This window comes from Drosophila novamexicana, unplaced genomic scaffold (genome assembly GCF_003285875.2).
Source record: "Drosophila novamexicana strain 15010-1031.04,08,12 unplaced genomic scaffold, DnovRS2.1 tig00000877-arrow-arrow-pilon, whole genome shotgun sequence".
NCBI classification, from domain to species: domain Eukaryota; kingdom Metazoa; phylum Arthropoda; class Insecta; order Diptera; family Drosophilidae; genus Drosophila; species Drosophila novamexicana.
This window is the reverse complement of record NW_020824831.1, coordinates 860,497-874,244: the sequence shown is the minus strand read 5'-3', so window position 1 is coordinate 874,244 and position 13,748 is coordinate 860,497. Positions and strand designations below refer to the sequence as shown.

The window sequence follows — 13,748 nt, the reverse complement described above, 5'->3', positions numbered from 1 at the left end:
CCTTTGGCAATTGCATTCGAATAATCGCGAAATGACAGTGGCATAATGTCCATAGTTCCGTTGACATGGCGCATAAATTCATCCAGCAGAATACCAAGATGACCGCCAAGGGCAACAGTGCCGTCGCGGCTTTTGTACTGTCAAAACAAATATTTTTAGTTTTCGCGGAGTAAGAGCATTAAATCGTGTATATTGGCACTTACAAAAAATGTATCTGGCAAATTCTGGTAAACGGCAACTACGGATCGGTAATGTCCCATATCAGTGAGCTGATGATGAGCACGTTGTTCCTCTTGGCTTGGGGTCCAATTAGTTAGTCTATATATCTTCATTTCTCCTTTCATTTCATATGACCAGATTTCAAACGTGTTATTGTACTTATAAAAAAGCATAATATTGTAAAAATGTCTATTCCAGCACCAGGTAAAAAAGACTTGCAAGTGAACAATAGAGGGCATTAAATTCATTTCCGACTTGTACACAAATATGGTCATAATTGTCTTCAGACTTCTCAAGGTTTCATCCACCGTTCTCAACGTGGAATCATGCATACCATTAAAAAAAATGATCGCTAGATTTTGATCATTGATGATATTTCGAAGCAGCCCAGTTTCGGTACCAGCGACTATCACAGGTCGCTCGAAGGTTTCCATTAGACGTTGCTGCAGCGAAACGGAGGTTCCATATTCCTTTGCCAGCTCCTTGTTATCAGCGTATGTGATAAAGCTTTTGAATTTTACATATCTGTCCACTTTTGAGATGATTGTCAAAAATTCGTTTTGATATTCCTCTTCGGTTTCCACTACGGCCTTTATTTGGCCAATCACCAGGGCCGGAATGCAGCACCACCAGCAGCAGAGGCTAACACACCTCATGGCTGTAGTATCTCGACTGTTTTGCTATTAAAAGGGGTTACCCATTTTAAAGCTCTGCTATCCTTGTGTGCACAGCTATTAGGCACCATAACGTTGGGATTTTCATTTTGCCCCACTGTGCCATTCAATGTTATTATATATCAAGTTTTATTGCCAATGAAACTGGCTCTCGAAATTAAACTGCAATCATTTATGCGGCTTAATAGATAAATAAACAATATTACTTCCTATTTTTATTTCTGAGGTGGATATGAAATAAGAAAAAGCACTCTGTATTCTTTTCAACTCATCGTTCCTTTGTCATGTTTATAATATAGTCTCCCAATACTGTCGCCAACAAAAAGACTAACCTATGCAAAGACGATAACTTTAAAACTGAGAGACTAGCTCGCATAGAAACAGACGGACCGACATGGCTATATCATCGGCTGTTAATGATATTCTATAATGTGGTAGGAAATTCCTCTTTTAATTTAGTACACATATCATGACAACATTATAATACTCTCTACCAAGTTCTATTATAAGCGAAAATTCTTGTTGGGTGCTAAAGCAGTTCGGGGTTTATTAGGGGTTTGGAAACGTTATGTTTAAACTATGATAACAGTATTACGTGTCCTCCAATACGCGCATAGGCACTCCAGCACCAAAGTTACCAGACTCAAAAACATGCCCAAGCTGTAGAAAAAAAAAACTTCTCCATAGAATTTTATTTGCAGCGGCTGACGGATAAGCGGATCGTAGGGTGCCTGACTTAACATGCCGCTCGCCTCCGCCTGACGAAGTCCCAGTTGCAGCCACTTCTTACTAGCTAGCCCCGTCTCGTGTGCTTGGATTGCAAATTGTTTCAGAGCACGCGCGAAGCACAGACCCGAACGCATATGAAACCTCAAATACCGTTGAGCGCTGCACAACGCTTGTGGACCCAATCGCAGCTTAGGTTTGCGCAGGCGCCTCTGGATGAACTCCAATATTATCCATTTGTGTGTTTCCATGACATACGCATAGCTGTTGTTCAGGGAGTAAACATGACGATCCCTGGCACTCTGGTCCTCAACGATTAAACGATTACTTAACGCATGCGGTATATAGTCGAAGAGGCTCTGCACCTGCTCGGGAAAGACCATGATTTGCAGTCCACTGGCCAAAAACGTTTCAGTGTCCAGAATTTCGGGTTTGCGCAAACCTGTAATTAGAGCCGTCGCCAGGGCACTGCCAAAAAGGCTCACAATCAAAAGATTGTAGATCTGCGTAAAGACCTCTATTAACTTCTCTGGGAGGCCCAGACGACGGAATGTACGTCCTGGTATGGATTGTCCCGCTGCGAGCCGGAAACAACTAAACAGGCTCGCACCTAGAGATATGCGCGGATTCGCTATGCGCTTAATCACGGCATACACGACAGTGAAGAATACAATAAATATTAATAGAGAAAACTTCTTGTCGAACGATACTGGATAGACTTCCAGAGCAATCCAACTATCGTAGGGCAACACCAGGCAAGTTTGTGTCACCCTCAACACCGGACTCTGCGGAGATACACTGAAGTTTGATAGCATGTTTGCGCCGATATCAATGCATCTTTCTTGCGTACAGTCTTGTGGAACTTTCTTTATATATTCGTCATATGACAGTGGCAAAATGTCCATGGAGCCGTTTATGTGCTGAATAAATGACTTTAAGAGGAGGCCAGTATTACCGCCAAGGCTAATAGGGGTGCCATTCTTTGAAGAATTGTACTGTCAATTAAAAGTGAAATGATTTAATGGAGATGTAAATGAATTATAGCACACAAATCAATCATTTACCACAAATGCATCTGGCAAACTCTGGAAAACAGCAACCAAAGATCTGTACTGTCCCATTTCTCCGTGATTGCAAAATTTGTGACTTATCGCTTGGCCTATGGTCTTTACCGAAAACTGGAATATTCTCATTCTCCATTTAATTTCAAATGACCAAATCTCGTACTCGTTGTTTCGCTTCAAGACGAGCATCACATTATCGAAATTTGTATTATAGCACCAGTTAAAGAAGGCCTCTATTAAAATAGTTGTCGAAGCCAAAATTCCATCCGTTTTGTACACAAATATGCTCCACATTGATTGAAGCCCATTCAATGATTTATGCGCCACGCTTAGCATAGGATCTTGAATGCCGTTAAAAAAAATCACCGCCAGATTTTCAGAATTTATAAAATTGTGAAGTACCCCGATTTTGGTACCAGCCACAATCACCGGACGCTCGAAGGCTTCCATTAGAGATTGGTGCAACGCTGGAGCCACTGCAAATCTTTTGCCCAGCTCCCGATTATCAAAGTATGTGATGAAATTTCTGATAGGTACCAATCGATCGACTTCTGAAATAATCGAAAGAACTATCCCATTTTCCTCTTCGGTTTCGACTATGCCCTTTATTTGGCCAACCACCAGGGTCGGAATGCAGCACCACCAGCAACAGAAGCTGGCACACCTCATGGCTGTAGTTTCTCGACTATTCTACTGTCCGACGAAGTTACCAATTTTAGAGTTCTGCACTTCTTGTTTGCGCAATTATTAGGCACTATTACATTGAGGCTATAACTTTGCCCCATTGCGGTATTAAATTTGATTATTCACTAGCGAATAGCCCGTGTCCGGGGTTGAGTCTTATTAACACATTTTTCTTTTTTTATATGTGTAAAAAAGAACAAAGGCAGAAGAGAAAAGAGGGAAGACGTAAGAGTGAAAATGCAAGACACTAAATTAATCTGACAGTATGAGCAGAGATAAAGTTAATAAATGTGCCAACACTGCTCACTAATTTGATACTTTTATCAAAGTATGAAAATCTGTGTTACTTTAGTTTATAAGAATCACATAGTAAGGCAATTTGTAAAAATACATGTTTTGCAGATTATTTTGCATGCCAAATGTATTAGTTGATGCGTTAAATAAATGATATGGCAACGTTTTTGTACTCCATTTCCGTTTATCAATTTAGATGCCAACTTTATCTTCGAGCTTACCTGTCAATTCATTTAATTACGGAATATGCCAGCACCTTCTGTATGTTTGTAGTTGTTTTGTTGGATGTATCGGCCATGCATTAGCCATGATAATAAATAATTTATATGACAAAACTTGGGACAGCATAACACAAAGTTCAATTTACATTTGCTATCGATTACAATTCGCTTGACTCATTGACGTTGGCACGTACGAAATGAATATTTGATATGCCCAAATGCCGAAAAGTTCTGCGCTTGCAATTCGTGGCAATTTGAATTGATAATTGCCATATTAATATTTAATGAGTACAGACGATTGGCATATGACCAAATGTTGTCCGGCATGTGCAAAGATAATATTTAAGTAAATTAGCTAATTGGGAAAAACGCATTGCAGACAGAATTTAAGAGCGATAATATTTTTTAAAAAATGTCATATAAATATACTGAAAATATTATTTGCAATATAGTATTTATATGTTATAGTATATAGCTAACCTGCCACAGATTGTTGTTGCAACATTCCAAAGGCAAATATATATTGTTTTATTTTCTTTTAAGAACTACCCATCAGAACAACTCACAGTCATAAGGGGGTAACTTAAGCCTTAGCTTAGAACCTAATTTATTTTATTTTATTATTATTTTATTTTTAAGGTTAAGTCCATATAGCTGATTTCCTATACTTATATTAGCTCAGGTTTTGATTTGATTCTCCTTGCCTCTAACACGCAATCTCTAAATTTTTGTATACTATATCGAAAAATAATTTGATGTATCTAGCTCTTGTAACTGACAAGCTTTGCTTTAAAGCCATGTCTCAAAATCTATATTTAACGATATAATGAAAATGGAATGCATATCGACATATATTTCAAATTTTAAGTATGTAGCTATTATGTTCCCAAAAGTGACGCGTTCATACAGTCGGACTAACATTATTCACATCATTATTCTGATCAGAAATATGAATACCTTAGGAATCGACGATGCTCCCTTCCGTCAGCTTAATAGATTTTTATTTTTAAGTGCACACACATCACCTACTCCCTGCCATTCATCATTTTGAAATATCAAGTTGCACCGTTTGCTGTTTGGTCGTGAATAAACAAACAAAATCGCGTAACTCAAACTATGAGTAAAAGTTGTTCGAGCGCAATGGTAGCTGCTGGGCAGTGCTTTTGTAATTTGTCGTGTGGCACTAAAGTCGCAAACGCTTAATGCTTTTCAGAGCGCAACTAAAGGCGACAATTTGCGGGGCATGAACCCTGGACTTGCACTTGGTCTTGGTCTCGCTCTTGAACCTAATGGCATGTATGTTCTTGTAAGCGCTAAAGTTTTCTCCTGCTGCATGTGCTGCCGGCAGTTAAGTTTTATGAGACATGGGCGTGGCGCGCCATATGCGTGCAGCACACTTTAAATGCCGTTGACAATAGTGTCCGGGTGGCTTCCGGTCCCTGATAGATGGTCAGTTTAATGTGCAGACAGCTGGACTGAAAAGCGCCCATTAACCCAAATGTTAACATGGTGCATCTAGGCGTTTATGTCCCTTTAAGGCTAAACAGTTTTGAAGACCAAAAGTGTTTCAACTTGCAATTGTTGACCAAGGTCAAGTTCAGCATTTAGCATACTCTTGTCGACGTCTGCAGCAAGTAGCGGAAGTGGCTACGTTGGCAGCAAATGCACAGTTGGCAAATCGCTTAAGCTTGCGCTTACGTTACGTAGCGTAATGTTCCGTCAAACGTACGGCTCGACAGGCTCGCTCTCGCCATGAGGCTCTCTCCCTGTGGCACTCTCTTACTTCAGTTGTACGCTCTCGCCTGCTGTCGTCTATAAAAAGGCAGCGCCGATGCCAGTATCAGTCAGTTAGCTGCAGACAACGCGACGCCACGGAACAGCTGCCAGCGCCATTTTGGGCTAAGCTTTTCTATACTCGTCGAACGTATGCGTTCGCGTCGCTGTCTCTCACTCGCTTATTTGCTCGCGCTCGCTGTCATTGCGTCTCATTTGTTCGCGCTTATCGGCACACGCTTTAAAATGCCGTCGCTGCGTTTCGCTTAGTTCGTAGCATACTTTTTAGTGTAACATATCAGACAAGAATAACAACAGCAGCTGCTACTTGCAACAGCAACAACTGAAAACATGTTTTGGATCTTACGTCGCACAGGCGCCGCCAATTTTTTCAACTCCCTCAACAACAATTGCAGCTTCAGCAAAGGCAACGGCAATGGTGGCGCCGGCGGCAGTGGCAACCACAGCAACAGCACCCAGGGTAAGTTGCACGATCCAGGTAGCAATTATATGATTAGATTTCGGTAACAAGGGCTCTAATTGAGTGGACTGCCTAATTAGTGTAACATGACTCAGCTGCCAATATGCTCAGCTCAACGCGCATCTCTGTAATCAAAGAAAAAAGCTGTGAACCCGTGAAGCAAATAACGTCCGGTTCCCGCATCTTGAATTCGCTAAAGAAACACTGTATTGAAACGGATTCGGGTTCAAATGCCAGGCGGGTTCAAATCCCAGGATGGATGTAGTATTGATTTAGTCACGGATCATAGTTAGCCAGTGCTATAAAGTTACGTTAATAGCTAAATAATGATATGAACATCATAATAGTAAAAAAATGCATTATCATAGTATATTAATAATCTGATGCGGCTGACTCAGACACATGTAATGTCTGTAAGAAAAGACAAGATTGACAGACAGGCAGACAGATTTAATAGGGTCGGTGCTGTCTACGGCAATGCAATATTTGCCATGCGCCAAACCTTAAACCGGATTAGCTTACTTAAGAACAGAACAGCCAACCTGAACCATATGTGTATATAAATATGTGCATACAAAATTATCAATTGAAATAAATCAAATTCTTTTAAAAACGCTCAAGCAAAAGATGTAAGGAACGAGATTCAAACCAAAAACTGGGTTCACAGATGTAAACAACTGCTCTTGCGAGCTGAAATTTAAGGATGTAGTTTAAGCCGTGAACCGAACCACCTTATTTTTGTTAGTTTACACTCTTAATATTACATGTTTTACTTAAAACAATTTGTATCCTTGTTCGACAAAGCATAGTTCAATATACATTAATGTTTATTGCTTTAAAACCTCACGCTGTTTATTAACAGGCTCGAAGATAACGCCTACTTATTTTACCAGCTTGTTTTTCCATTAAAACTTAAGCGCAAATACAACAAAGCAATTCTAATCTGAGGTTGAAGCATTATCTTGAACTCATAATACTTCGCACGTAACAAAACAAGTTAATTAAAATTCCCCCAATGACTTGAGAAGCACATAATAATATACACTAACATATGTGTGCATGTGTGTGTGTGGGTGTGTATATTGTACTTAAGTACACACTTGTACCTATTGTTTGCACAAAATCTTCTAGCTCTCTGGCCATGTCGATGCCTGATGGAAAAATGCGAGTCCGTTCAGGCAAAGCAAATACGAGCCACAAAAACTCTCTTAATAATAAGCCCGTCCTTATGGTTTTACTCACACATGTGTTTGAGTGTGTGTGCGTGTATTGTGAGGGAGTAGGAGTGTCACAAACGTGCCACGGATATGACTGTCGAAAAAAACACTTCAGGCATTTTCCCAAGATGCTTTTGTCTAAGCGCTAAGCCTCGCGCCAAATCAAACGCCCAAAGCTCGTGATAAGCCGAGAAGTGATAGGAAGCCCGGAACGGAAACTCTAGATACGTAGATAACTTTAGATAAGAATTTCATTTAGATGTGTAAAAAGAAAGGATGTGTAAATATAAATAACTTTTTGTTAGCAACAATAATATGCACATAGCTTATACAGAAATCGAAATTATATTTATTTCTAGATAGTTTCATTATATAAATTGTAAGCTTATTAGAATAACTTGAGCTTTGCATTTAACATAACATTTATTCTCTTTGCATATTAATGTAACAATTTACATGTAAATTAAAAATAAACATTACATTTCAAAATACAATTGAAACCCTAAAAATTAGAATACTCAAGGAATAATAACACAAATGCATTCATAATAATGCTTATAATTGGCTCATTGATATAAGTATATCGCTTTATTGAACCTTTTTAAATTACTTATTAGCTTATGGAAATAAATATATTAAATGAATTGCTTATTGACAATTGAAATAACCTATAGATAAACATTTTTAATTTAATTGCATATTTGAAAAGCAGAAACAGTATTTTTGCCAGCATAACATCTCAATCAAATATTTATTTATGTATTGTTATATTTAAAATTGAAAACCCACTCGAAAACGTGTTGTTGTATGCCAATATTAACTTTTTCAACAATATTTAAGCTTATGGATGAAATTTCTGTTGCCCATTACTGAAAAAAAAGAATACAAGCATATTTTATTTATTGCGCATTATTTCAGCCAAATGAACAACATATGTTGAGCACACACACAAGCACACACAGGTCATTTATTATGCAAATGCTGGTCAACATATGTCAGCGGCATTAACCGATAATTATGACAACCATTTGTCATTGATATAAATACCCGCCATATTCCCATTTGTACTGACATATTCGTAATGCATTCAATTTACGGCAATTGTTCAACAACAAAAGCAATTATACGCACATTTATGCCATTTATGTGTGTGCGTGTGTGTGTATGAGCCAATTAGTACTGAGACACGCACAAAAAACTTGGCAATTTTTGAAGGCCATACGACTTCTTGTTTTTATTGGCAGCTAATTTGGAAAACTTTGCCTGCAGACACCATTAGCAGAACACCATGTGAACGGGATTGTGGATGGCGGGTGGCCCGAAGGGAATCTACTACAATCATAAATTATGTTGCAGCAGCGTTTTATTCGTATACCCTGTAGCTTATGATGGGCAAGAAAGTCTCTTAAATGAAAGTAAGCAATTATTATTTATTTATGATCATTATTATTATTATTATTATTATTATTATTATTATTATTATTATTATTATTATTATTATTATTATTATTATTATTATTATTATTATTATTATTATTATTATTATTATTATTATTATTATTATTATTATTATTATTATTATTATTATTATTATTATTATTAATATTATTATTATTATTATTATTATTATTACTAAAATTACTATTATTTTAACTTAGTTAAAATTGCATTATATCTTCATGCAAATCATTTAATATACGTGCTCTATGGGGTATTTATCAGTTAGTCAAGACGGTTCGTTAAGCGCATTTTATCTTGTTTTGCTTTTTTTGGATAATTCAAATATTTCACACAGGCTGGCAAATGATTGGGCGTTTATCGGGTGTATTAATAAAGCCGCCAGCCAAAGTTCTGGCCATGATTTATGTTTTAGTAACCCAGAAAGCTGTCAGCCGCCGGCGCATCATTAGTAATCATTTTCTGTTGTAATGCGAAAGTTTCTACATACGCTTCATATTCGATTTATTTCAGATCATATTAGTCGGGGCCCGGGAGCTTTAAGGGCAACTATTTTTGTTATATTTCCTTTTCACTCTTTCTATATATCGATCCCTTTCTCTCGCCACCCCTTCCTTATTTGCTTCCACTTGTGTCATAAATTTCAATCTGCGCGTAGCAAAAGGCCAGCGGCAACTGTCGCACACACACATGCTACATAGCGTTAAATGCTTTCTCGCAAAACTTGTTGGTGCATACTTTTTAGCGCGCTGCTCACACAACGGCAAACTCACACACACACGGACACACACACTCTCGAGCAATAAAAATGAGTTTTATTTGGCTTCATAGGCGAACGCGCGCTTACACAGCTCCACAAACAATTTTTGAATTTTTTTTCCCACCCAGCTTACAGTGTGTTAGTATGCGTGTGCGTGTATTGGTGTTTGCATGTCACGCTTTTTAATATTCATGCTCGCCTTTATTTACTTCATTTTGCTTTGCTAGCATAACAAAATTCTAGCAATAACCATTTGACATTTTACTTTTTCCATCGATTTCAATGAAGACTTCATTCACTCGAACTTAGCGTAGTTCGTGGACTAAAACAATCTATATATAATCGCACATGCTTTAATTAATTTACGGCTTGATTTCTATATGATAAATATATATTAAGCATGTCTAAGAAAACTTGTAAACTCTTTTAAATTGAAACTAGTAAAACCGACACGGAAATGTCAAGAGAATGTGAATTCTATTGGATTCTGTTTCTTAAATAAACTTCTTATATGTGATAAGGCCCAAAATATTGAATAAAATTATTCACATAAATGGTCCGCCTTGAGGCTTTTTTGTTTTTTAGGTTTTGGCTAATTTTAATTTAAGGTTCGAACCTTGCTCGGCTTTAGCTCATTGAACAACCTTGGTTTTATATCGTATACGTCAAGTTTACCTTAAAGTTTTGAACCAGGACCGCAAACTGATCTGTTAATGAGCGCTCAAAAGCCAGTTTTCTAAATAAATGTGTGTCGGTAGCGCCATAAATATGGGTCATAAATAAAAGCTTTGTATAATTTTAAAGGCCGGCTAGTATTTATTGTAAGCCTCAGTCAGCGCGCACACACACACATACACATTCCGACAATGGGCACAATAAATCTCATTTTATCACTTCACCGCTCGAGGACAGGCAGCAAAACTTTTGTGCTGCCCTAGGACACAGGACACGGGACACCAGACAGAAACCTGAGCTGAGTCAAAGTTCGAAACAAAGCCCGCAGGCAACACAAAGACGCACATAAATTGTCAGCTGCAGTGAAAAGAAATAAAAAAGTTTTAATTTCGATGTGGCGAAAATATAGTTTTTGTCGAGCCAAGCAAGATGGTAGGACGCATGTGTTCTAGCGGGGGCGTATCAGGGTGTGGCTGTGCAAAGGCGCCAAAATATTTTACACAAACGAAATGCTTTTCTTATCGTCCTTACTTTTCTCGCTATATCCTTGAAGAGGGTAGTATCACCTTGGCAACAAATGTGAGTAAGAAGATGTCACCGACCACATAAAGTTATATATTCCTGATTGGCATCAACATCCGTCGTGCCGTGTCTTTTTCTTTGCATGCTAGATTCACAGCTTTAAGGCTATCGTCAGACCGAACCACTGTTATCATATAGCCGCCAATGAAATTTCATTAACATTTACTAGTTAAACCATGCTCCAGACTAATTATATGTGTAAAATCTTCTCAACATGGACCTACAAAATCATATCGCTTTATAGAAAGAAGCGATCGAAATAGAAATTTTTGAATTGAAACTTTTTGTTTTTCAACATATCCTTACCAAACTTAGCTTTTACAAAATGACATCAATTCACCCTGCTAAGCTTATGTCTACAAGAGTATTTTGTGTTCGGTGTGCCGAAAATGAACGTAACAGCCTTTTGTTATTATTGTTGTTTTTGCACATCAGACAAATATGTGAAGCGGCCGCCACGCAAAGCTTACGGCAGGCTGAGCGCAGAGGCGGACGATACCGTGTCACTGGGCCATAAAATCGATGATCCATTCGATGAGCTAGACGATTTTGAAATGCTGGCACCTGGTGCCGCCAGCAGCAGTAGCAATGGCAATAACCATAACCACAACGGCAACGGCAACAACAACACGAACAGGAACAACATCAATGGCCATGAGGAGGCCAATGGCAATGAGAAGGGCCTGCAGCTATTGCCATGTACGAATGCCGATTGCCAGGGAAACTTTGTGGTGGAGAACGCTTTATGTGAGCTTGGCCTGTGCCAGACCAAAGGCAAATCATCAAAGGACCTGTCAACGTCTGCCATGTCCATGTCCACATCCAGTAAACAGATTAACGAAAGCACAATAAGCCGCCTCCACGCACTGGCCATGGCCGACGATGATGACGACTATGGTGAGTGTCCCAAAATTTGGGGATTTCACTATGTTTGAGGCACTGATTAGTATAATCTGCGGGCGGGTTTTCAACATACAGATGAATCGCTAACCTGCAATGTGTGTGATCGCTCCTTCCATTGCCATCGGCAGCTGGCCTCGCATCAGCAAAAGAAGCGACACTTTGGGTAATAAACGGTGCCCGCTTCTACCAGCAGCCTCATCGAACATAATCATTCTTGTTTTGTTGTTCTAGCTGCAGCGGCTGCGATAGCTTGTTCCCCTCGCTGATGCTGCTGGAGCACCACAAAGAGGAGTTCGAGCATTGGAGCGACGATGAAATGGGGCGTCGTGTCTGCTGTCGACGCAATCGCTGCGACGATGACTACTTCACGGACACCGACTCGTACATAAGCGATGCGGAGAGTGAGGACCTCGAAAGGTTGTTGTAAACATCCTAACAGCAGCAGGTGCAGCACACTGATGAGTGGCACAGCTGTTGCCGTCGTTAGAAAAAAGCGTGTGATGGTGCGTATTTACCAATATTTTTTCACATTTTCTGTGTATTATATTTTGCACAGCATTTTCTTAAATTGAAAAGAGTTAAACGGGTATCCAAATATATTTTGTGACACGAACAGCCATGACTCGGAACGAAGTGTGCACGTTTTAGAATGTGGTGTCGAGTGTGTTTGCGTTTTTCGAGCTAGCACAACTTATTACGACTTATTGAACACGAAATATCGTTACCAAACACAACTGAACACCTCTTATAATATCACTAAAGAACACGAGCGCACACAATTAAGCACGGCTTATCACGACCATGCATGAACTTTCACGACTGAAATCAACTCAACAAGACTAAGCACGACTTACTTCACACGACTGAACAGCACAGTGAATACGACTTATAAAGATTGATCATGACTTAGCACGAGCTATCACTACTGAACGCAACTAACCATGATTAACACCTTAACAAGACCATTTTCTACTGTTCAAGTATGAACAAATTTTGTATAAGAAATATACTTGCCTGTCTTTGTGAATATATGTTACTCTCATGCCTGAGGTTAAATCTTTATCGCCTGAAATTCCTAAAAGATTTGCATTACCACAACAAAAAAATAAAAATTTAAAAACGAAACGAAATTCTTTTGTTTATTGCAGTCAAAGGCAAAGCCTTTGGGAGCTGGCGTTGTGCGGCGTCGATTGTAAGGACTAAAAGCTGGGTTAAGAGCGCACCAGAAATGGCCGTGAGTATTGCGAGCAAATGTGGCCGATAATGAAAATAAATTAAAGCAGCTGACAAACGGAGTCCGCGAACAATGAGAAATGTGCCGGCAACCTCTGCAGCAGAAATTGGCAAACAAGTCGAATAAATTATTTTCGAAGCAGCACATTGTATTATTTTAAGAGTTTAACTGCAGACCTTTAGCAAATGGTCTTAAAACAAATATGTACATGATATTTATATATATATGTATATGGTATATATATCGAACAGCTAGTTGCTTGTATGCAGTGTGTTAAGATACATTTAAAAGCCCGAAACAATGAAATCATATCATATAATGCATATGTGTCAACAAAACTGAAACTATTTATGTGCGAGTACGTATGTGCATGTGTAATATATATAAAAAAAAAGAAACAAACATGTATTTTTAAAAATCCCAAATAAATATGTGTAAATCGTAAGACCGAAACGCTTTTCACTTGCAGGGATATTTCTAGATTCATTAAAATGCGACGCAATTAAAGGCAAATTATAAATGCGGAGAATTCATATTTAAATTATGTTCTGCGCTGAAAAGTATGCTACGAAAAAGACGCCTGCCTAAGTCAATACCCAAAAGAGACACAATCAACAAGAAGGAGTGGAAGAAAATAAAGAGCATAGCAAATACTGAATGGCCCTGCGGACATTTGTTAAATTATTTAACGGGGCGAACTGAGAGACAAATGTCCCCATCATTAAAAACTTGATTGACTTCATAAACTTATTGGTGAAGGGGGACAGTTGTGGGGGAGTGCAA

At 38.7% G+C, this 13,748-nt stretch overlaps 2 protein-coding genes across 2 annotated transcripts; one reads left to right on the top strand and one right to left on the bottom strand.

Moving 5' to 3' along the window:
- Positions 1-1,465: 1,465 nt before the first annotated feature.
- On the bottom strand, positions 1,466-3,352 carry LOC115765065. Its single transcript, XM_030708439.1, has 2 exons — positions 2,684-3,352; positions 1,466-2,614 (listed from the first exon to the last, which is right to left on the bottom strand). The coding sequence occupies exons 1-2, from the start codon at positions 3,350-3,352 to the stop codon at positions 1,466-1,468; spliced, it is 1,818 nt and encodes a 605-aa protein (XP_030564299.1).
- Positions 3,353-5,759: 2,407 nt separating this feature from the next.
- Positions 5,760-13,350, top strand: LOC115764947 (uncharacterized protein DDB_G0283357). Its single transcript, XM_030708268.1, has 5 exons — positions 5,760-6,136; positions 11,264-11,725; positions 11,807-11,894; positions 11,963-12,234; positions 12,880-13,350. Exons 1-4 carry the CDS (start codon positions 6,007-6,009, stop codon positions 12,156-12,158), a joined length of 876 nt encoding a protein of 291 aa, XP_030564128.1. The 5' UTR covers positions 5,760-6,006; the 3' UTR covers positions 12,159-12,234; positions 12,880-13,350.
- Positions 13,351-13,748: the final 398 nt, after the last annotated feature.

What these genes read in the sequence shown, in the direction of transcription:
- LOC115765065 (XM_030708439.1), bottom strand. Translation starts at nt 3,352, where the DNA reads ATGAGGTGTGCCAGCTTCTGTTGCTGGTGGTGCTGCATTCCGACCCTG. An exon ending in GTTTGCCAGATGCATTTGTG is followed by an intron (nt 2,615 to 2,683) that starts GTAAATGATTGA and finishes TTTAATTGACAG; the next exon opens with TACAATTCTTCAAAGAATGG.
- LOC115764947 (XM_030708268.1), top strand. Translation starts at nt 6,007, where the DNA reads ATGTTTTGGATCTTACGTCGCACAGGCGCCGCCAATTTTTTCAACTCC. An exon ending in CCACAGCAACAGCACCCAGG is followed by an intron (nt 6,137 to 11,263) that starts GTAAGTTGCACG and finishes TTTGCACATCAG; the next exon opens with ACAAATATGTGAAGCGGCCG. An exon ending in CGACGATGATGACGACTATG is followed by an intron (nt 11,726 to 11,806) that starts GTGAGTGTCCCA and finishes TTCAACATACAG; the next exon opens with ATGAATCGCTAACCTGCAAT.